The 24,265-nt window shown below is 31.9% G+C and overlaps 2 protein-coding genes across 3 annotated transcripts; both read left to right on the plus strand.

The window, feature by feature from the left end:
• Positions 1–863: 863 nt before the first annotated feature.
• Positions 864–22,961, plus strand: LOC134233297 (uncharacterized). Its single transcript, XM_062715269.1, has 9 exons — positions 864–928; positions 19,055–19,360; positions 19,767–19,901; positions 19,987–20,085; positions 20,453–20,526; positions 20,682–20,766; positions 21,382–21,587; positions 21,918–22,170; positions 22,664–22,961. Exons 1-9 carry the CDS (start codon positions 895–897, stop codon positions 22,951–22,953), a joined length of 1,482 nt encoding a protein of 493 aa, XP_062571253.1. The 5' UTR covers positions 864–894; the 3' UTR covers positions 22,954–22,961.
• On the plus strand, positions 4,282–10,841 carry LOC134233296 (uncharacterized). Of its 2 annotated transcripts, none has more exons than XM_062715267.1 (8): positions 4,282–4,709; positions 5,707–5,802; positions 6,315–6,495; positions 6,688–6,773; positions 7,349–8,139; positions 8,797–8,936; positions 9,083–9,264; positions 9,751–10,841. In XM_062715267.1, the coding sequence occupies exons 1-8, from the start codon at positions 4,346–4,348 to the stop codon at positions 10,551–10,553; spliced, it is 2,643 nt and encodes an 880-aa protein (XP_062571251.1). In that variant the 5' UTR covers positions 4,282–4,345; the 3' UTR covers positions 10,554–10,841. The 2 variants fall into 2 exon arrangements, with proteins under 2 accessions (XP_062571251.1, XP_062571252.1); XM_062715268.1 differs by lacking the exon at positions 4,282–4,709 and adding an exon at positions 4,881–5,245 and having other exon boundaries at positions 5,504–5,802.
• Positions 22,962–24,265: the final 1,304 nt, after the last annotated feature.

Consider the following 24,265-nt stretch of genomic DNA (forward strand, 5'->3'; position numbering starts at 1 on the left):
CAAATTCAGACTCCTGTAGGTACATTTCAAGGTCAAGGTAACCATGTCTTGATTTACAGGGTTTTTTTCTCTTGTAAATGACAAAATGAATATGATAGAAATAAGCTTATTCTACTATCTTAGAATAGTCTTATTTTCACATACAGACAAGGCAGTTAAATATAAGCAAAATGCATATTATAAAACAATCTTCATGCAATATATTTAAGAGACAGACAGAACCTTTATATCCATCACTTTAAGTGAAGCCAGGAGAAGAAAATACACAGAATTTAAAGAGACAAATAATTGATAGTTATATGATATTCGGCGCTAGTTTTAAAAAGAAAAAGGTTTTAACATATTTTTTGAAGCAGCCTATATATAGTTTTTTGTATTTTCATTAATACATAAGATTCGCACTTTTCCTAAGTATTAAGAATGAAATTAAAATTTGTGAAAGTGCAAGAATGCATCAATCAAACCATCCAAAAATTGAAGCTTCAGTAACTTTTAGATGAAATAAGATTTTTAATATATTTTCGTGTGAAATGCTATAACAATATACGTATAAGTCGTGATATTATACAGAAAATAGCAACTTCAAAACTGTGTCTATGCACCTTTAAAAGTGAGTAAAATATGATGATGACCGAGACTGATATGGAGATCGTGCTCACATTCCGTGTAATTTGAATCTTTAATGTGACTTTGCGCTTTTAAAAAATGTTCAAACATGTACATCTGCGCTAAAATATAGATTCCGTACCAGCAAAATTTTCATATATTGATTTGATATTGAAGAAAAATTGAACGCTAGCTCTTTTAATATTTTATGTAGTTAGAAATTGCAGGACCAGTTGTTGCTGAGATGTAATCGACGAAAAAATATAAGGGTTGACGTATAATTTCAAAATGTTTTTGATTTTGATATTAATATATTGGGTTGGTAAGTATTTTATTAATTTCTGTAATTCTTTTACATATAGGAGGACTGTCTGTGAATTTAATTTAAAACTGTGACACTATGGTAATTGATAGATGAGTTGAATATGACAAAACGCTTGCTATTTTCATTTCATTTCTTTGTTTTGTATACCTTTTCTAGAGAATTTAATGGAAATTTGCCTATCTAAGGCTTTTGACCAACATGTGTGATTTCGATTCCAGATGTCCCGTAATATTTCGGATTCTGCAATCGGTTGAAAAACTTTCAGTTTTATTTTAATTTTTGGCAAGTTTATTTTAAGTAACTTTAATTTGTAATAAGAGATCAACCTAAGAATAATAATAAAGGATGTATACTATAAATTTTGGTTAGGATGAGACTAAATTTTCTGGGTTTTAACAGATCTGTTTCTAATTTGTACAAGTAAGTAAATATGTCATATATACACCAATCTTTATTGTTATTTAATTACACTGAAAAAATATCATGTAATTTCAATAACTATTTCATTACATTACATTTATTTTAGATCATATATTTTGATTTAGTGTCTCTTTAACGTTCTCATTTTTTCCCATGTGTTTTAATCTTAAAACACCAAAAATCTTTCAGTTGCAATTACTATAATCATTAATGCAAATAAATAATTGGCTTAATTAAAATATACTCTTTAACTAGAGCAAAGCTCGTTGCAAAGCAACGAATAGGTCTTCCGTCCTTTTTGACCGAAAGTAAATTTATTTTTAAAAAGAGTAATGACGTCTCCAATGATTTAAATACTCCAAATTTATGTTGATAATTGCAAAAGTAAGCCGGTTCCTTCACGTCCGGTTCGACCGGAAGTGGCGTCGATGGACGGAAATTAAGTTTTATGCTTTCAGTGACAGATATTACCTAAAAACGTGTCAATAAGGCAAAATTTGCATTTTCTGACTACTTCCACTATAGCCGGAAGTGACGTCACTGGATGTATTTTGATGACTTCATAGGATTCTACTTGACATTTTGAATAACTTTTCTTATTTGATATATTACAAATTCTTAATAATTTAAAAGATAAAACGGAAAAACTTCTGACCCCACTAGGTCCCTTATATTAGGAGCAAGTCCTTTTTGCAAGATATTCTTTGAAAGATCATGTAATTCTACACGCCTTTTGTTCCATATGTTTTAACAAAATATATCTAGGTAAAAAGATATCGAAGAAAATGTGTTAGAAATTTTGAAATTCACTATAGGACTATTATCGGACCATAGCGAGCGTCGGCGCCTCGTACTTCAGGTAGTTATGATATACCAAAAACACGTCTGCAAAGGTTGCTCTAGCATCACTGAAAAATGTCATAGTTCTCTGTTAAGTGCTTTTTGAGAAAACTGCCGTACAAAATCATGACCCTCTAAAAATCACTAAATCGCAGAAAACTCAAAATAATATACATCAAGCAAATTCAAAGAATTGTGGTCCCCCGCTTTCGGTGTCTTTGTGGATGGGATGTCATTTTTTATGACAAATTGTTTCTCAATCAAAAGTTAAAAGGAACAAGATGCATTTGTGAAACACTGATGACCCCATATGGCAACAAAGCAAAGATTAAACTTTTCTTAGATTCAAATTAAATATATTGGTACCCAAATTTTTAAAAGTAGGTCAAACTCCAAGGTCAGGGTTAAAGGGTCAAAGTTCTTGGTAACCAATAAGAGGACTTCTCACAAGGATTACTTATGTGAAGTGTGATAGCCCTAGCCCTTACCATTCAAAAGTTATGACAAAGGTTAAAGTTTTTTTCATAAATACGTCAAAGGTCAAGTGATCGAAGTTGTGATATCCAATGAAAGGTTTTGTCACAAGAAATAAGTATGTGAAGTATGAAAGCCCTAACCCTTCAAAAGCTATGATCAACGTGTTTTTTAAAGTAGGTCAAACTCGAAGGTCAAGGTCAGAAGGTCAAATATCATGTTATCCAATGAAAGGTCTTGTCACAAGGAATAAAAAATATGTGAAGTAAAAAAGCCATAGCCCTTACCATTCAAAAGTTATGGCCAAGGTTAAAGTTTTTAAAAAGAAGGTCAAAATCAAACGTCAAGGTCAAAGGGTCTAAGTGCTTGATATCCAATGTAAGGTCTTGTCACAAGGATTAAATACATGTATGTGAAGTATGAAAGCCTTAGCCCTAACCCTTCAAAAGTTATGGCCAATGTAAAAGTATAAAAAGTGGGCCAAATTCCAAGGTCAAGGTCAGAATGTCAATGTTCTTGTTATCCAATGAAAGGACTTCTCACAAGAATTACATAATGTGAAGTATGAAAGCCATAGCCCTTACCGTCTAAAAGTTATGGCCAAAGTTTTTTCATAAGTACGAAAATCTCCAAGGTCAAGGTCAAAAGGTTAAATTTGTTGATATGCAATGAAAGGAGGTCTTGCTACAAAGAATACATATATAAAATATATAAGTCCTAGTATCTACTGTTCAAAAGTTATGGCCAAAGTAAAAATTTAAAATTTTTGTGTAAAAGTTTGTTAAACTCCAAGGTCAAGGTTAAAAGGTCAAATTTGGTAGTACCCCAAAAAAGATCTTGTCACAAGAAATTCACATGTGACATATGAAAGTCATAGATCCGCTTAATCAAAAGTTATGGGAAAGGTTAAAGTTTTTGTGACGGACGGACAGACAGACAGAGAGACAGACTGACAAACAGACGAATGAGATTTATTGTCCCCTTGCTTTTGCCAAAGCGGGAGACAATTAAAGTATACCATTGAGAGAGTCAGCAAGATTCCAGCTCCCCAAGAACAGGTCTATTTTCCGAGGCCCAGCCTAGGGAAATAGGCTTGCTCGAGGGGAACTGGAACCTGCTGACTCCCTCAATGATATACTTTAACTGTTTTATTATACCGATTCAAAAATTAGACATTTTCAATGCCAGTAACTGTAATTCTAATTCAAACAATGCAATTATAAAGGAAATGAACATAAAGGAAATATTGATTACTTAGAATGTAGATAAATAAATAATATCAATAAAATGTCTTTGCATTTTATTCAGTTAGATATAAAATACTTGTATCTTCAAGAAACTGTTTATTTCATAAACAATTTACACTGTTAGATCAATAAAGTTATGTGATCTGTTGATAGCTTTCAGTGCAGATTAGTTTACAAGGATGACGTCACAGTAACAAAATTCGAACGTCACGATTTAAACCTTCCGCGCAACCGGAACTTCCAACTAAGCGGGTTGTCGTAAGACGCTGATGTTATTTTATAAAACAATAAATTCAATAAAAATATATAACACAATTTTGTTCACAAACATGTTTACTCATTATAAAACTTATATGTCGTTGTTTAACTTCTTTTTTTTTTTGTTTAATACATTTTACGACATTAAGTTGAGAGGTAAACAAATGGCGTCACCATGGGTAAAGTAAACAAAAGAAAAGGCATCGGCTTTAAAAGCCAAAAACAACAGAGAAAACTTGATAATATTTTACACAGTTTACAAGATCGCTGGTCGACATTTTCTATTTTTTCTGAGCATAATTATTTTCAACGTTCTCGATATCCGGTTTCTACCCCCTATACACTGTCTGATGTCGCAGACGATGTCATAATTGACCACTCACAGCCTCGCACCGACATAGACTGGAGAAAGGGGAGGCGTGTCGTGGAGTTAAGTGTTTTGGCGGATGGCTTACGGTCGTGTGAAGAGTGTGGGATACCGTTACACCTGTCCCATTGTGTTGGCATCATCACCTACGGATTGGGGGCTTTCTTGAAAGGTATTTGTCCGATTATCAACTCGTATAAATATTACGAGTGTATACAATGTAGGTCAGCGGGTTGCGCAACATGTGTACAATGTACATGCAGTAAGTACAGATCCTAACAGAGATCAAATATATGTATTATATAACTAGTATTATAATTATTTATTTAAGAAAAAAAAATGCGGGAATTATTACAGGAAAACAAATTGATTTACAAAAATCATTTATAATCAATACATATTTTATATGAGGATACATGAGACAAAGTTAATGTCTTTAATCCCTACTCTAGCTTTGATCATCACATAAATTTTAGAAATGACATATTAAACTAGCTGCATCCTGATCTATCTCATAGAAATATTTATTATTCAGTATTAATTGTTACTTTTAAGAGTGCACATGTATGGTGTATATAGGGAATATAAGTCCTTTGTTTTATCTTGAAATCAGGAATAAGATGGAAATGAATGTATTATCATAATCAGAGACATATAAAAGCATGTCTCTGGTATTATTTATATCATGCACAGATAAAAAATCCCAAGGTACACTGTTTGTGTTGACATGTTTACATATAATGACATATATATACAGTTATAAATGTATGTGTTTAATAAAAACGGCACTGGAAATCCGTTTTTTATGAATATTTTTTTTCAAATATTATAATCATGTAAACATTCAGACGACATAGATTTCCATCAACAAAAAAGAATATAGGCTATGTATCCGAATTTTGGAATTGCAAGATATAATGAGAATCGAGTATATATTTATATCATGCACAGATCAAAAATCACAAGGTACACTGTTCATGTAGACATGTTTACATATAATGACATATATATACAGTGTATGTGTTTTCAATCCTTATTAATTATCTCGAAGACAATTTTATTGCAAGTTGTCATTTATTGTACTAATATATCATTTTAGCAGAAATAAATAAGGAATAAATTTATTATTAATAAAAAGTTATGCCATCTGTATTATTTTAATATTTTAGTGCCCTGTAGCAATACCAATTGCCATCATATTAATGAAATACCGACTGGAAAGAAACATGGCAGGGTCTGGGATGTCAACACTAAGCTAGCTACAGGTAAAATAGTGTTATTTGTTTGCATTGATTATGTTCTTATGAAACTAAGAATTTTGATACATGTAGATATAAGTTAATTAAAGTTCCCTCACACTGCACCCTTATTAATGTTATCATATTTTTTAAACTTCTAAATTACAGATGATGTAAAATGTCATGTACATTACAATTGTTTTATATAACGGTATATGCCAAAATGTTCTCTCAAGCCCCTCTGTGTGTCTGTCCATCTATCTCTCTCTCTTTACCCTCTTCTCTCTCTCTCTTTCTAATCGATGTATTAAAATCATTATGGCCTAGAAATATTTTCACAAAATGATGAATTTGAGTATTTACATATAACTGCATCTAACAGTATAACCATGAATCACTCTCAAATTTTAAGCATTTTAATTGTAAGCTGAAGACATTGGATTTTCAACATTATTTGTGTAATTATACATGTTATAGTAAATAGTACCGGTATATATGTATACACTGGTAGTAATGCTATCTTTATTGAATTCTTGCAGCAATGATCCACACAGGCATGAATGCTTCACAAGTCAACAATTTTTTAGCTGCTATCAACATACCACCTGTAAGCGAAAAATTGATAACCAATAGAATGAAAGAAGCCGGACTTTCAGTGGAGGAAATCGCCAAAGAATCTATGCAAGAGGCAATTTCAGAGGAGAGACTGCTTACACACGAGTAATTTATTAAATTTGATTTTGTTATATACATATATATAAAATTAATATATCTTTTTTTTTAAATCTAGAAATGAGTACATAAATGAAATTAAATTGATTACAGCTGCATACATATATGTAAATGGATTGGTTTTCATTCCAATTAATACAAAATTTTTAAAAGTATTCATATTTTTTTTTCAAATTTTAGAAAGCATGGAGTAGATGCTATCACTGCTAGTGTCGATGCAGGCTGGCAAAAGAGGGGCAGTGGTCGCTCATATGACAGTCTGTCTGGTATGTGTATTAACCTAAACATATATTTTGATAATACAATTACATGTAAATGTTGTAAAAAAATGTTTTTACAACATTTCTTCTCATTATTTGCTCACATTTTGACTGGTGTCATTATGTCCCTTAGGTTGTATGTCATTTTCTTTAGTGTATATATGTTTATTTTGGTTCAAATTGATCAAAATTAATCCCTGATTAGTATTAAAATTATTAAAAAAAACATTAAAATGACAAAAGTTTAAATTAAAAAGTGTTTTAAGAATGATCATTTCAGAAAATGTGTAGGCAAGAGATGCGTAGAAATTCAAAATGGCTGACCTATGGTTTAAAAGTTAGTGTCGATCCCTGATGTTGGTTCAAATTGATCAAAATTAATCCCTGATTAGTATTAAAATTATTAAAAAACATTAAAATGACAAAAGTTTGGATTAAAAAGTGTTTTAAGAATGATCATTTCAGAAACTGTGTAGGCAAGAGATGCGCATGGCGCCTTAGCTCTTTATGTACCGGTACATATGATATAAAAAACTGTTTTTTTTGTAAATATTGAAAAAGCTTAAACATCCATATTTTAGGCCATTGTTCTATGATTGGTGCAGAGACAGGTAAAGTTATTAATTATGCAGTGCGTTCAAAATCCTGCCGTGTGTGTGAAAATGCTTCAAAGTCCAATCTGAAACCAGGTGCCCATGATTGTCGAAAAAATTTTGAGGGCAGTGCTAAAAGTATGGAATCAGACATGGTGGTGTCAATGGTTAAGGACATGAATGAGAAGGGAATCAAAATGGGCACATTAGTTGCAGATGATGATGCTGCTACTTTATGTCGCTTGCGAGCAGAATCCATAGACATTTCAAAAGAATCTGACAAGAATCATGTGCGAAAAAACTTTTCATCAGCTCTTTTCTCTTTGCAAAAACAACACAAATCTCTCTCAGCTAAAGTAATCAAATATATCTCAAAATGTTTCAATTATGCATTATCTCAAAACAAGGGAAACCCAGAGGGCCTTGATATTTCTCTAAAAGCAATAACCAAACATGCTTTTGGAAATCATGACTGCTGTAGTGGAACCTCATGGTGTGTCTTTCAAACAAACCCAGAGAGCAGATACAAGTCTTTGCCATTTGGAAAACCCCTGTCATGTGAGTCACTGAGACTGGCTTTGGAACAGCTTTTTGAAGCATACAGGAAACAGTGCAGAAAACTGGCTTTTCTTGGTAGTACGCAGGGAAACGAAGCCTTTAATAAAACTGTGTCTTCAAAAGCACCAAAGTCCCTGCATTTATCAGCCTCTGCAAATCTCAACTACCGGGTTGCCTCATCAGTAGCACAAAAAAATCAGGGGCATGAATATCTGCTGAAAGTAAGATGCATGCATGGAATTCATTTAATATTCATTATGCATGTCTTTCAGTTTACCCAACAGTTTGTGTTCATTATAATATATTCAGTTGATTAAAACACAGTTGAAGACCCTAATGTGAGCTACTCTGATTGAATTCTGTCTGCTGTCATAAAAACTTTATTTGAAAAATTTTGATCTTATAAAATAAAATTTGCTTTATAATTAATTATTGAATTTGAAACTTAATCATACAAATCCAGTGCAAAATTAATATTGGATTTAAACATAATTTGTTAAAAAATCATATGTTCATTTTAAATATTTGTGTAAAAGGTAATATTCATATGTTTTATTCTAATAAATTTTGATCATTTTCTTTGACAATTACACATGTTGTTTATTTATTGATTTTTTTTTTGGGGGGGGGTTGAAAGTTATGAATGGAAGTCTGAACCAAGTCATAAAAACATTGTTAATGTCATACGAGGTCAAATTAAATTTTTTGTAATTGTAATCATAAATAATATTTTAAATATTCTCATTTTTTCTTTCATGAGAACAATAAAAATCTTGCTGATTATATTAAAACTACATGTAGTTAATGTTAACAAAGTAACTGATATTTAGGATCAGATTACAAAAATTTGTTTTTAATTCTCTATCATATTTTTACAGGTACACAAGAACATTGGCCTATCCCCCGGTAAATTTACCAGACAAAGAGCAATTCTTAATGACATCAGAAGAGCCAAGAGAAAGGCATTAGCTAATACCAGAGAGGCAAGAAAAAGAAGACTTAAGCGAAAGTTGGAAAGGTGTTAATCTTTAAGGGTTAATTCTAAATCTAAAAAAAAAAAAAAAAAAATCAAGAAAAAATATTTAGTGTCCTATTAACATGATTAATATAAAATTTATTGAAAGATATATTGATCAAAATTCATACATGATTTCAAAATTCCAGGGGAAGCAAATCAACCTCAGCTGAGGTTAGGGAAGGACCCACCTATGAACCAGGTGTTGAGTTTAACGATCTAGAAGTAGATGATGTGGAAGCCATCCCTCCTCCAAATTACCCCCCTTTAGAATCTCCACCAGTGGGTTCTGGAAGTTATGTGTACTTTGATCTAGAAGCAACTGGATTTGGTAAATGAATGTTTTATGCTTTTCTGAAAGTATTTTTCATCGATCTGGGCATAATAATGTCACATCCATCCATTTTTCTCTCTCTCTCTGTCTCTCTTTCTATCTCTCTCTCCTATTGGCTTATTGATTTATACAGTGTCTATATCTTTAGGAAATCAATGGCATTATAAAAAAGTTTACAGATGTATGAATTCTGTTGGTCATGTGATCAAATTCTGATTTTAAGGGCAAAGTATTGCTATCTTTTACTTAATATATATGCTTTTGAGAGAGAAAAGGATATGACCATTTCTGGATATAAAAAGTTTTTGTTTGAATTATATAACATGATTTTTTATGAACACACAACGTTCAGTTTAACATCATAAATTTGACATTTTGACTCCATAAAAAGTTTACATAGACTTGAACTTTTTAGCTTTTTGTAGGTTCATAAACAGAAAATATATTTGCGAATGTAGATATTGAATTTTAATGTTCTTTCAGAGCGGGATTCCCACATTACTCAAATTGCGGCTTTAGATGAAGACAGTGATGAATATTTCTGTACATATGTGATTCCCCAAAAGCCCATCAGTACACAAGCATCCAAAGTAACGGGCCTTGCATTGAACGGTACAACTTTGCATCACAATGGGAAAGCAGTTAAAGCAGTACCCATTCAAGAAGCTCTACAAGATCTCATTTCCTTCCTTGGCAATCTTCCATCTAAGAAACCAAAGATTCTTGTTGGACATAATATAAAATCATATGATTGCCCCATTATTATGAATGCTTTGAGGAACTGCAATATAGAAGACAGATTTGAAGAAGAAGTTATTGGATTTCTGGATACTATGAAACTTTTTAAACTTTCTTTCCCGTCTCAGAAATCCTACTCTCAACAACATTTAAGCAAAGTTTTACTGGCTGAGGACTTTACTTATGAAGCGCACAATGCCTTGGAAGACGTCAAAACTTTGAAAAAAATTGCGAACTTGCCCTCTATATCTTCTATCAACAAGCCTAGTTGTGAATTTTCAGTAGATTATGTCACTAAATCTATTGATTATAATTCAGTGGTCAAAAGAAATATGCCTAGCCTTCAAGTGCTTGTGAACCGAAAAATCTTAACTGCTGGAATGGCCAGAAAAATTGCAGGTAGTGACCTGTCTTTGCGCCACTTACAGTTAGTGCACAAAAGAAATGGCAGAGACGGTTTGTCGGCTCTCCTCTCCGAAACTGTGGCGGGGAGAGTCAGGGTGTCAAAATCACAGAAAGTAATTTCATCACTTTGTGATTATTTTTAGTCCAAAATATTTGTTTACAGGGTAATTAAATTTAATTTCATTAGTATGAAATCATTGAAACCCCCTAACAGTTTAAATGTTCTTTTATGTATAATGGTGTCATCGTACTCTAGAAATTGTTACTTATGGAACAATATTTTCTCGATCTGGCTCTTTTTGTAAAGCCAAGAAACACTTTTGTACATTATCTTAGAAAGCAATGTATTTTATTATTAAACAAATTAAAATTATTTATACCCAAGAAAATCAAAATAACCTGATATCAGTGGGTCTATGAATAAAAGTTTAATGTCATCAACTTCTTGTATTATTTTTTCGATTTTAGAGTGTGTTGTGATAAAAATCAATGTTGCAAATTGAAAAGTCAACCATTGTCTGGTCATTTAACGAGATCATTGAATGATTTCCAAAAAAATTCAAGGGTCATTTATACAATATTATTCAATATATCAATGTGTGCGTTTCCAATTTACGGATATTGATTGGGGAAATTATTCATTGAATTTTACATGGATGCATTTTTTTGATTTTTTCATCCAGCAATTGTAGCAGCAGTTTTACACAAACTATTCAAGGATTTATCGCTGAATAATTTGCACACTTATTATTCACCATATGAAGGTGTGCTCCTGGAATTTTCAACTTTATTTGTTTATTTTTCTGCATTTTACAGGTTTTACTTTTTATTTAAATTGACTTGTTCATTTTGGGCTCATAAGGTTAAGGTTTGAAAGAATCTAGAATATCTGTACAAAAATGTGAACTAGTACAGCTTAAAACAACTCATTAAAACTAAAAAAAAGAAACATCATCAAGTGTTTAAAACAGTTTTTACATCCATAGAAGATAATGTAAATTCATTTGTCTCTTTAAATAATGGTCACATGCATCCAGTTAAAGATAAATTAATGAGTTTGGTGTTGAGGTTGTTAAGGCAATCTCTTATCAAGCGTGTGTGTGTTATCAAATCCAAAATAAGGCACAAGAAATTAAAGATCTCTCTTTGATTCTCTTAATTGTAATTTATTGTCTGTAAAAGCACTTCATTACTGGATGACCAGCTTTTTATTTTCAAAATGAATTTGATAAATCAAGATTAATTTGATTTTGTATAATGATTTTTTTGTTCAACTATTAGTTTGCAGAGTGTCATGACACATAAAAATAATATATTTCTTTAATGCAGAATTAAAAAAAATTTTTTATGATTGAATTACAATGTATTAGTTATTGATGTTTCATTTGGTTGCACTTTTGTTTGACTCATTAAAAAACATAATGACACTTATATTAAATTTTTATAAGTAAATAGTGAACATCAAGATCCATTAAGTATCTATGAATTGGCACCTTCTTGAAAAACCCAGTCTCTTTTTTTTGGACAGTTCTAGTTGAAATAAAAGGTAAAGGACAGATTAGAAGATATTGAACCATTATGGAAACTAATATTATAAATAATATTGGAATGTAATCCAAATATTCCTGGTCATGGTTTATATTGGTTATAAATATATCAATGTATGAATTGAAATGCACATTTTATTCTGAAACACATGCAATTACAAATGGACTTTGTTTTGAGTCTCAAGTACAATAGCTGCAAACAGCATTTTCTGTGACCTTTGACTTCATTTTTCTTAAATAATCACTGACCTATATTTTTTATTTGTGCTGAGTCAAGGCAGATATATTAAATACAAGGAAGTGTCTCTCATTGAACACTTGCTTTTCAAATCCCAGTCACCTTTTTATAAATGCTACAGTATTGATATTTTCCTCTTACATGAATTTTATCAATCAACTTACTGTCCTTGGTTACCATGGCAACCATTTTTTAAAATCTTGGAATTTGAGAAAAATGCCATTCTTTATTATGTTATACATTGATTCATATTTGATTAACCTGGTTTATTCCAAAAAACACAGTTACAATGAACTTTGAATAGAGTCAGGAATACACGGGCAAAATCACATTTTGGGTGACCTTTGACCTCATATATCCTTCTTAGATGATCACTGACCTATATTTTTTTCTTTTGCAATAGGAAGAAGGGGATAAGTACTAACACTGTATGGGTATCTAAAAAAATCCTTGATATTCGAAAACCGGGTATTTTTCAGTTAAAAATTGCTTATTTTTGGCCCATTCATGACAGGTTTTCTCAAAAAATTGGACCAAAAGATCATTATTGGTAACCATGGCAACCATTTTTAAACCTTGGAGTTTGAGAAAAATGCCATTCTTTATTATGTTATACATTGACTCATACTTGAAATAACCTGGTTTATTCCAAAAAACACAGTTACAATGAACTTTGAATAGAGTCAGGAATACACGGGCAAAATCACATTTTGGGTGACCTTTGACCTCATATATCCTTCTTAGATGATCACTGACCTATATTTTTTTCTTTTGCAATAGGAAGAAAGGGATAAGTACTAACACTGTATGGGTATTTAAAAAAATCCTTGATATTCGAAAACCGGGTATTTTTCAGTTAAAAATTGCTTATTTTTGGCCCATTCATGGCTTGTTTTCTCAAAAATTGGAGGATGGTCATTATTTGTTACCATGGCAACAGAACATTTTAAATACAGAATTTAAATAAACATATCATGACTCTGTCTTCATGGTATAATTACTAATTTATACTATATTTCTCTTTTGAAAAAATCCACAATTTTTAAAACATGCTATTTTTAGTAACAGAAATCACGTTTTTTCGTATATCCCCCTTCTGAGGGCCCCAGTTAAAAATTTATATCACTGACCTATATTTTTTTTCTTCAAAATTGCATAAGTGGATGTTATGGAATGTCATAAACAACATTTCATGAAATCCTTGATATAAGAAATTTGAGGAGTGACATACCTTAATAATATATGATTTTTATTCATATTTCCTGAATGATTTTTTTCAATCTTTGATTGTGCATTTGACCAAAATGATTATATAGCTGTGTATGGATTGAGTACATCGTTTTTATTATTTTAAAAAGCCATCAATTTTAAACACCTCTTTGTGGCATTGTTTAATGTACGCTGATCTGGCATCCAACTGGTTTCTTGATTATATTTTGAAGGCATTACACGACTGTTGAGCATATATGCAAATGTACTTTTTATTTCAATGATTAAAATCTTTTATTTAATAATGCAAATTTGGTAATACCCCAAAAAAGGTCTTGTCACAAGAAATACACATGTGACATATGAAAGTCATAGATCCGCTTAATCAAAAGTTATGGGCAAGAGTAAAGTTTTTGTGATGGACGGACAGACAGACAGACTGACAAACAGACGAATAAGATTTAATGTCCCCTGGCTTTCGCGGAAGCGGGAGACAATTAAAGTATACCATTGAGAGAGTCAGCAAGATTCCAGCTCCCCAAGAGCGAGTCTATTTCTCGAGGCCCAGCTTAGGGAAATAGGCTTGCTCGAGGGGAACTGGAATCTACTGACTCCCTCAATGATATTCTTTAACTTTTTTATTATACCGATACAAAAATTAGACATTTTCAATGCCAGTAACTGTAATTCTAATTCAAACAGTGGAATTATAAAGGAAATGAAAATAAAGGAAATATTGATTACTTAGAATGTAGATAAACAGATAATATCAATAAAGTGTCTTTGCATTTTAATCAATTGTACTTTTTATTTCACCGATGGCAAATTAATGATTAAAATCTTTTGTCCAACAATGCAAAAGTCATCTTAAAGGTGCAGAAAGGATAACGTGACATACGGCCCCGGTAAATTGACAAAGAATTAAATATCTAAATTTTACTCTAATCTTTGCATGCAACTAATACAGTTATTTGACCAGTTCCGAATAAAAAACGGATTTTCGGCGGTGTTATAAATATACGAGGCATCATTTTAAAATCTAAGTTTTTGTCAAGGTACTTCAATGACTTGTGGAATTAAATATTGTTTCATAAAATTCAGCCTTCCCCCGAAAAAAAAATTATTTCGAAAATTAACACAGGTGTCCATTTTACCAGTTACCAATAAGCCGACGAGTTCCGAACACCTTAACGATACCCATTCAATTCATTCTAAATTAAATAATATACCTCCCAAACATTACCCATTGGCATGCCTAAGGAAAGTTAAATTCATTGCTTACCAATAGGTTATTTGTATTTCCAAAGGATAAAGAGAAACTAGGGGTACTGTGAACACTGACCTCACTTTAATGATACCCTACCCTCCTATATGATTATTATAACAAAGTCCATGTTTTGCTCCTGTGATTGTCTTTAAAACTGAAACTGCTTAGTTTTAGTTAACAATGCATTGAATAACACTTAGACTAAATCCACACTTTTCGAAAGTTATAGAAATAAACCCATAAAATCCTCACTGAAGCCTTTGTTGTTTTCAGGTTTGTAACTTTGTCATTTGACTTGAAAAAAGCTCTGCCTTTTGTGTACTGATTGCCCAAAGATGGGGCTACCCACACATTGAAAGAAAAATATCAAAACAAAATGGATTTATCAGAGCACGCCCAAATATTTGGTAGCATAAAGAGGAAAAATGACGTTTCTTTCCCTATTGACGTTTTGGTTGATCCCTCAAAGGGACACAATTTTTGCAAAGTGTGGATTAGACTATTGCGTATCTATAAAAAAAAAATGCATTATGACGTCACGAAATGTGTCAATTTCCTCATATTCTGTAAAAGTCTACAAAAACGGCCAATTTTCAAAGCTATTTTTCGATATTTAATATAGAGCGCAACCTCTGATCTAAAATATACAAAATATACAAAAAATAAGGCAGTGGTCCCATCAATGGCTAGTTGAATTCAATCCTAATAAAACTATTAATGTCAATTTTACTAGAACTCAACGAGTACATCCAAATATTACATTTGGAAACACAATGAATATTATTTCCCAACATCAAAGTCATTGTCACCTCGGATTGACACTTCAGTCTAATGGGGGTTGGTCAGAACATATCGCAACAATTTATGAAAAAGCTTGCCTAAGACTAAATATACTGCGCACACTAAAATATAAATTAAAGAGAGACTCCTTAATCAAAATATACCTATCATTTGTTCGACCAGTTGTAGAATATGGGGATGTGGTATGGGATAATTGCACTGAAGAACAATTTAAATTATTGGAGAGTGTGCAGGTGGAAGCTGCAAAAATAATTACAGGCATTAGGTGTAATACATCAAAAAGTAATTTATATAAAGAGTTGGGATGGGACACTTTAAGTTCAAGAAGGGAAAATCATAAGCTCACATTGATGTATAAAATACTTAATAATCTTACCCCTGATTATTTGAATAATATGCTAGAAGGATGTATGCCAATCCAGCATAATTATAATTTGCGCAACCCTAATTTATATCGAATCCCAATCATTAGAACAGTGTCATACTACAATAGCTTTGTACCATCCACAATATCCTTGTGGAAAAACTTATCTGATGATTGTAAAAACTCCCCTACATTACAAACTTTTAAAAATAAATTAAACTCTTCCACTCCTATCCAGAAAAATAGATATAAACTTTACAATTATGGTAATAGAATTGAAAACATAATACACTGCCAGTTAAGGAATAAATGTAGTAACCTTAATGCTGATCTTTTCAAAGATCACTTAAACGAATCATCAACATGTACAAATTGTGGATATCAAAACGAGAACTCACTGCATTTTTTCTTGCATTGTCAACAATATGCCTCACAACGACAATTACTGATTAAATACATGAATGAAAATAACATACCAATTAATATAGAAAACATATTATATGGTGTAGACTCACTAACTCTGGATAATTTTTTTTCATTTTTTGATCATGTACATACCTTTATAAGAACCTTCAAGAGGTTTTTATTGAAATTTTAGTTTATTATGATATTCTATGGGAAATATATTATTTTAGGTAAACTGCTCTGTTAGGGAATTCTTCTTACTCTGGGTCAACAACAATTGCTCAAACATATGTTTCTGTTTTTTGTTTCTTTGATGTTTTTTTTTTGGTTTTTTTTCCCTTTTTTGTTGTTTATATTTGATAATATAATTATTATTTTTCCTATCCATTTGTTAAATTATATTTTCTATTCATTCTCTCTCTCTCTCTCTCTCTCTCTCTCTCTCTCTCTCTCTCTCTGAATTTATTCTAGATATGTACCAACTGATAATCTACTCTTCATACATTTTTTCAATGTTTACATGTACTTGTAATTGTACCTTGACCTATGGAGAGAACGATCATAGGCATTTATGCCTGCTGTTCAATCCATTTCTTTAAGAATAAAATATATTTTAAAGTAAAATATATAAATAGTAAATGATAGAACTCTTTCTGAGGATTAAAAGACATGTTTTATTTTTTATAAATCAGAGAGTGTGCTCATATTATTTTTCTTCACCAAAAGTACTCAAATATACCCGTTTATCTTAAAATTCAGGCTCTTTTTTATTTTAATGTTCCAAATGGAAGTTCAAGTGTTAATCAATCAATTGGTAGATCTACAGGGCCATTTTATGCATAAAGTGAATCGAGCTCTTTGGATTTAACAACTTTAAACTTTAAAGTTGGAATACCAAGATTAAAGTTGGAATTTCTAACTTTAAAGTTGGAATTACCAGCTTTAAAGTTGAACAGCCAAAATTGAAGTTGGAGTAACCAAACTTTAAAGTTGGAAAAGCCAAGATTAAATTTGGAATTACCAAAATTAAAGTTGGAAAAGGCAAGAATAAAGTTGGAATTACATGTACCAAAATTAAAATTGGAAAAGCCAAGTCAATTTTTTGACGAAAGTTAAATAGTATGTTTTCTGGAGATATCTCGTTTGTGCTTCCAGGACGTTTTACGTTAATTTAGCCTGTACATACATTCCAATAGAGAACAATTAAGATTAGACAATTAAAATAAAACCATTCATTTTGCAGTAAATTCGTTATTTGCTTGTGACAAATACATGTTCCTGGTAAATTCAGGAAGAGTAAATAAAAACCTTGTTCAAAGCAATGTGATCTGCATTTTTAAGATTTCAAGTTGCTGTTTAAATGTAATAATTTTTTGTGTAATTAAAACCTTTATGTTCAATTAGACTAAAATAAATAAATTGTTTAAGAAAAAAGACTTCTGTACAATCATTTATAGAGCATTATTCTATATTAAATCAACCGGTCACGGTAGCCTAGTGGTAGAGCGTTCGCTTCGTGATCGGGAGGCCCGGGTTCGATTCTCGTTTGCGGCGCCGCGTCATACCTAAGACGTAAGCAAAGGTAGTGACTGTTCCTTCGCCAAGCGCTCGGCACTAGAAGTGAAAGTCACGGGTCTTTCGGATATGACCTTAAAAACGTAAGTCTCGTGTCACGGTAGGCGCTGGCACGATAAAGAACCCTCACTGCTCAATGGCCCTGAGTGCCGAGTATATGTCTAAATTTGAAGCCCTTCACGGCATACGGTGACGTCTCCATATGAATGAAAAATTCTCGAGAGGGACGTTAAACAATGTACAATCAATCAATCAATCTATATCAACTCAATAATGTACAGGACGACAAAAATTTAATTTTGCTTCCATCATAGCTCATAAATAGTTCCTCCATCGCTAAGATGAACAACAGAAGATTATAAATATTCCTTTTCTCTGTTCTTGAAATATTGCACCAACAATTCTGACATCAAAGTTGCAGCTTATATTAATTGCTTTAAATTTTTGAAGGTGAAGAATCTGTCAATACAAACGTCATTGTACATTTTCAATTGTAAAAAATAATGTGTGAAAGATCCCATGTTGCAACCACTATTGAAATAATAATTTCAATAGTGGTTGAGAGTGCATTTCAGTATTTCAATAGCGGTTGAGAGTGCATTTCAATAACAAACATATGTTGCAACCACTAATAATGTTTACTAATGAAATAAGTGGTCGTATTTCAACAGTGGATGCAACTTATATTTTGTTATTGAAATGCACTCTCAACCACTATTGAAATAAGTATTTCAATGGTGGTCGTATTTCAATAGTGGTTGCAATCTATGTTTTTTATTGAAATGCACCATCAACCACTATTGAAATAAGTATTTCAATAGTGGTCATATTTCAGTAGTGATTGCAACCTATGTTTGTTATTGAAATGCACTCTCAACCACTATTGAAATAATTATTTAAATAGTGGTCGTATTTGAATAGTGTGTACACTGCCACCTTGCATATCAAACGTGAGCTGATGTCCAGAAAGGTATTTTCATTAAAATTGTTATCAAGTCCAGTCCTAAATATTGCATTCTGGGCTATCAATTTAAATTACACGTAGATGGGTTATTGTGAATCATAATCATACAAACTCTGCTTAATAAATTTCAATGGCCGGAAAGGAAGATTTTCGAATATATTTATAATATATAATTATATTTTATGCATATGATATATAATTTCGGAATAGAGAATGTGGTGGAGCAATAAAATGCCCGGCTTTCAGTTCTTTCAGTACTTTGATTTCTACTTAGATGCATTTCATCAGGATCCTGCACCAAGCTTCCTCAGTGACTGGATAAGCATGACTGCTAACACATCCACTGCATTCATTAATATACGACACATGCTAGGAGAGCTCCCACTCCTTGTCAAGGTAGAGGCTAAGACAGATGAGGGGTGGATCTTTCCAGGTTTTGGATCCGCACAGACAGACGATGACTCTGGAGATCTTTATGGAGGAGTGGTCTTTATATACGATAAAATAAGTATTCAAATATATGTCCCTCACTGGAACAACAATAAAAAAGGACGAAAAAAATGGACAGCTCACTACATAGGTCTGCTGCTGAATTATTATTCACAAGTACATTTACATTCAAAATTGATTTTAATCACTTTTTATACTGTGTTCAAAAAGTGTAAAGAAAGTGTCAACAAATAATTCATTAAGTATCATCTAGAATAAATAAAAATATTCTTTTGTATCTGACAATATAATTATGTAATGTATACGCCAAAAAAGATACTACGAATTGTAAAAGTTTACACTGACATTAAAGGACAATAAACAAGGTCAGTCCGATCTTATTTAGAATAGGGTCTTGAAAACTAATCATAGATTCAAAATATCTTGCTGTAAAGCATTTGATTTTTTTTCAAATAACTTTATAATTAATGTATGTATTTATTAATTTTAAACATTTTTTTTATATCATGTATGTTATGAAATGTAAATACCAACAGGAAATCCATATAAATGGATTGGGCCGGACGGGATAAAAAGAGAGTACGTGTCCATTCATGTACGTGCTAGGGCTTGGAAGTCAAGTAATATGCCTCCACCCTCGTGGAAAAGTGGAACTATTTCTGTTCGGAGAGGTAAAAATAAAACTACCCATTGGAGATTGCTCTAGAATCATTGTCACCTTTGTATACTCCTGTGTTTATGTATGGCCATTTTCAGGTGAGTGCATCAATACAACACTCGAACACTCCCTTCTGAGGTATCCAGACTTAGTCGTCGCTCAGATCAACACGCCTATCGGGACTTTTCAAGGTCAAGGTGCGTATAAAGAATAATTTAGTTTTTCATGCTTGAAATTTGTATTACATCTTTAGTTTAACCTTGTGTTAAATGTCACAGTTGTTTTGATGACGCGATTGGACCTCTATGCAATGTCGTTATAATTCGTTACTCCCAAAGACGCAATACATGAACAAATGGTAAAGAGAGTGGCATAGAAAATATCAATTTGTTGTTGCTACTAAACCTTGCCTTTATGTTAAAAAATTGAATAAGGTCAATTAAGACTTCGATTAAAAAACATTGTAAGAAATACATGTTAAGGGTATGGTCCATGTATTGCAGTCTTCTTTGATTAGTAGCCCTGTGTTTTAGGATATCTCTCAAAAATTTCAAATTTTTATAGGACTTTCATCGCTTGCAGTTGCTCTAAATATCTCTCTCTCTCTCTCTCTCTGGTGTAGACTCATATCCATTACTGTAATGACTAAATTTAAAATAAGAATGAAATCATTGATACATTTGTATAAATTATATTTATCTAATTATCTATGATTGTAGAAGCAATTGCTTGATTTACTGTACAAGCACGTTATTAACTTGCAGCCTTCTCCTTGTATTACTTTTAAAATTTTCAACACTTTGGTGGTGTTTTATATGGTGTTAGCGAGACTCATATTCGGTTATGGTCAGCCTGTAATGTAAATGGACAATATAATGGTAAAGTTTAGCTAGGAAATAGTAAAACTGTCACATTTACATTTCTTTCATCAAATTAATTCAATTAATCTAATTATCTGTGATTGTACAAGCATGTTTACTAATTTTTTTGAAATGCTTTCTCTTCACTCTTAGTATTTTTTTGCAAGACAATTCTGACAAAGTGCGAATTTTTGAACAATATATACCACGATAATTGCATAAGACTTAATCTGCAGTTACATGTGTTAATTTTTAAAGTCATCTTAAGCTTCATATAATTAAGCTGAATACAATTTGTAATTAAGTGGAATGAAATTATCAGTTTTACTTACTAAACAAAACTTTTCATGACAAATGTCACTCGACAACAATTTATTTTTCTAAATTTGACATGAGATTAATCCGTCAAGCTGATCAATGCAGAAGGCTTACAATGGGTGCTACTGTCGACAGGGGGGTAGTTTCTGCTTTCTTCTCTATAGGAGCGGATCACACCTCTGGAATATTCAGAAGTCCTTTTTATGCCCTTCCATAGATTTGTATTCAACTTATTTGTAGACTTTTTGAGATAAAGCAAATTTTTAAAACTAGTCCAAAGTTGTTTTCAAAAATGTAGTTTGTCTTTAAATTTAGCTGCTAAATTGTTTTCTGTTGCTGACGGATGGGGCAAGAGAGGTTTCAAGCAAGAATCAACGGGAAATATTACAGTCTTTGTATGGAAATTGACCACTAGTCCACAACAAATAACCAAAAGATTGAAACTTGCAGATCTCCAAAATCATGGCTACAGTTTATCTATGCCAAAAACCTTGACATCAGAAGAGTTTCTTCTTGTTCAGGTACATGTACTCCTGTTAATTCCTAGTGTTTCCATTTCTGAAGAAAATTGCTTTATTAAGAATTATAAGTAAAATGCTCAAACATTGCCCCTATGCATATTTCATTAAAATATCTATAAGTCACAATACATGCGACATATAAGATAATTACACATTGTTCTTTTCCAGACATGTCGCATTTTAGTATAAAACAGGAACACTAATTATTGATTTACTTCAAAATGGCAAAGGAGATATAAAATTAAGCAATTTTAGAGAGTCACAAAAAAGAAACATTTTGCAAGGAATAGGATAACTTAAGTCTTGAAGAAACAATATTAATGTTTTAAGGTTGAAGTGCTTGAAGGGCCAAACAAGAACTTCCGGTTTGATGGAGTTGGTTCCGTTATGAATGAGAGAGATCCTTATGGAGGACTGGTGTACGGATACAACGATACAACTCTTGGTATCTGGATCCCACACCCGAACAAAATAAACCAGAGGGGGACTGCGGTTTTCTTATTAGGGGAAATATGGGGCTGGGGCTACAAAAGTCAAATGACAGATGAAGTCGACATAATTATCACATCGGTGATAAAACCCGGTAATTTTAAGCGTTGATTATTTTTTTGGTATATAGTTTATTGCCAAACTTCAAGATACCGGTATATTAAATGAATATAAATTTATATGTAATATACAATAAAGATACTTACACTTTATAAACCCTACTCCTTATCAGGGTAATAATCACTTTTCCATATTGTATATTTATCAGTAAATTTTACCGAATAATATCAGTAATATCAGAAAAGTGTACATGTACCCGAAATTGTGTAGTTGATTGAAGTTTCAGTTTACACCTATTTGAGCAGAAAACACAAACTGTTGAAATAAATTAGCAAGTACATGTAGGAGCTTTTTATAATTTTGAAAGTGGATTTAAAAACATTCCATCAGATTCAATGATAGAGTTATATCAACAAATATCGCGGTTTACTTATGTCGGTAAAGATAATTACTCGTGCTTAAATGAATGAATGGAATAATGAGGTGTGGGCATTAATAACGCTTTAAATCAACGATGTCAATTTTAGGATGTCAGTGCCCGTGTTCGGTGGTTGGATCTATTCCTATACAGGCAAATGAGACAGAGAAGCTGATACAAAGAATAGCAGAGCTGAAAACCAATTTGACAATTAGCAGAAAGAAGACTTCTAAAGCATTGCGAAAAAAGATAAGTGTGCCTGATTCTCGTCCGTCGGCTCAGAACTTAGGGACTGTGATAGGGGCTGGGGTTTTAATTTGTTTTTTTGGTCTCATTGTAATTAGCGATTTCCCAATTTTATGGTCACAATTCAAAAGAAATATCTTGAATGTTCGTTAATTATGATTGTTTTTTTTTTTTTACCGAAAATGGTGTGGTTTTAATTTCAAATAATTCATCTTGTTTCAAAGATAAAAATATTTTAGTATATGATTTACTGAATTTTATTTTTGAAAATAAAGACATGAAAAACAATTTTGTCAAATAGAGTTATCAATTACAGGGTCTGTCTATGTTTCAGATATATATTTTTATGGTTTCTTCTATGAATTCTTCAAAATAATATGTCAGTTTTGATTATTTTTAATATTCCTAACAACCAGAAGATACATAGCGGTTTCCAGTAAATGTTCAATCAAGCCTCTTTCTTTACTCCTCACTAAAATATTAAAAGTAGTAAAGGAAATACTTCAGGAGTTTTGTGCAACAGTATATTCGTTTAATATTCATTAAATCTACGACTTTTAAACTTTATATACAACCATTCCCCACGATAAAATAAAAGCCATGCTTGTTGATATCATTGACAGTTGCTTTTTCAACAAAAACGGAACTCGTAAATTTACTCACCTTGTCATTGGTCATTTGCAAAATTATTTTTTATAAACATTCTGATTGTACACACAAGTACTCTGAAGTTGATTTTAAAAAAATGCTTGAGCTTATAATTGAAAATATCTAATAGATGTGATTTTTTGGAGACCAGGTTTTCCAACCGTCTGTTGGAATTCCCATGGATACCTACTCGACATTAGTATTTCGTATTGTCAATTAACAGTGATTATTTCCATTCTTATGTCGATACAATATATCTCGGAGAGCTTGGAGTAAAAGATACCCAAGAGTCTGCTTTATATTTATATATTTTACTTGAAAAAGACGTTAGTGGTAATCTAACAACCAAACTTAACGGCAAATGAGATGACTTTAACATTTCAATCGTTAAATTCCCTTACTTATGCAGCAATAAACCTTCATCATCTGCATATGGGTTTACTATCTCTCAGATAATTCGATACACAAGAGCATGCTCAACGTATGAATAAAATTTAAACGAGGTAAGTTATTGAGAAACAAGTTGCTGAAACAGGAATATCAGTACATGTAGTCTCGTTTAAATCACCATTTTGTAGGTTCTATGGTCGATACGAAGACCATATCAGCAAATACAGTTTATCATTAAGTCAAATACTGACTGACGTTTTTCATTCCAATTGTTAGGTCATTATATACACACTGAATTGTTGACTGATTTTCCTGTTATTTCCCGAAAATGGCAATGCACACGACGGGTGTGACTGGTCGGCAGGGATGCTCACTCCTCCATGGTACCTGATCCCACTTTTGATGTGTGCCCTCGTTTGCTCTGCTT

Source organism: Saccostrea cucullata, unplaced genomic scaffold, assembly GCF_032062105.1.
Source record: "Saccostrea cucullata isolate Sc308-1 unplaced genomic scaffold, CSIRO_AGI_Scuc_v1 ctg12713, whole genome shotgun sequence".
NCBI lineage: Eukaryota > Metazoa > Mollusca > Bivalvia > Ostreida > Ostreidae > Saccostrea > Saccostrea cuccullata.

Coding starts and splice junctions, on each gene's coding strand:
- LOC134233297 (XM_062715269.1), top strand. CDS start 895: ATGTTTTTGATTTTGATATTAATATATTGGGTTG. Junction 19,361..19,766: donor ATGGACAGCTCACTACATAG/GTCTGCTGCTGA, acceptor AAATACCAACAG/GAAATCCATATAAATGGATT. Junction 21,588..21,917: donor AAGAGTTTCTTCTTGTTCAG/GTACATGTACTC, acceptor TAATGTTTTAAG/GTTGAAGTGCTTGAAGGGCC.
- LOC134233296 (XM_062715267.1), top strand. CDS start 4,346: ATGGGTAAAGTAAACAAAAGAAAAGGCATCGGCTTTAAAAGCCAAAAA. Junction 5,803..6,314: donor CAACACTAAGCTAGCTACAG/GTAAAATAGTGT, acceptor GAATTCTTGCAG/CAATGATCCACACAGGCATG. Junction 8,140..8,796: donor GGCATGAATATCTGCTGAAA/GTAAGATGCATG, acceptor ATATTTTTACAG/GTACACAAGAACATTGGCCT.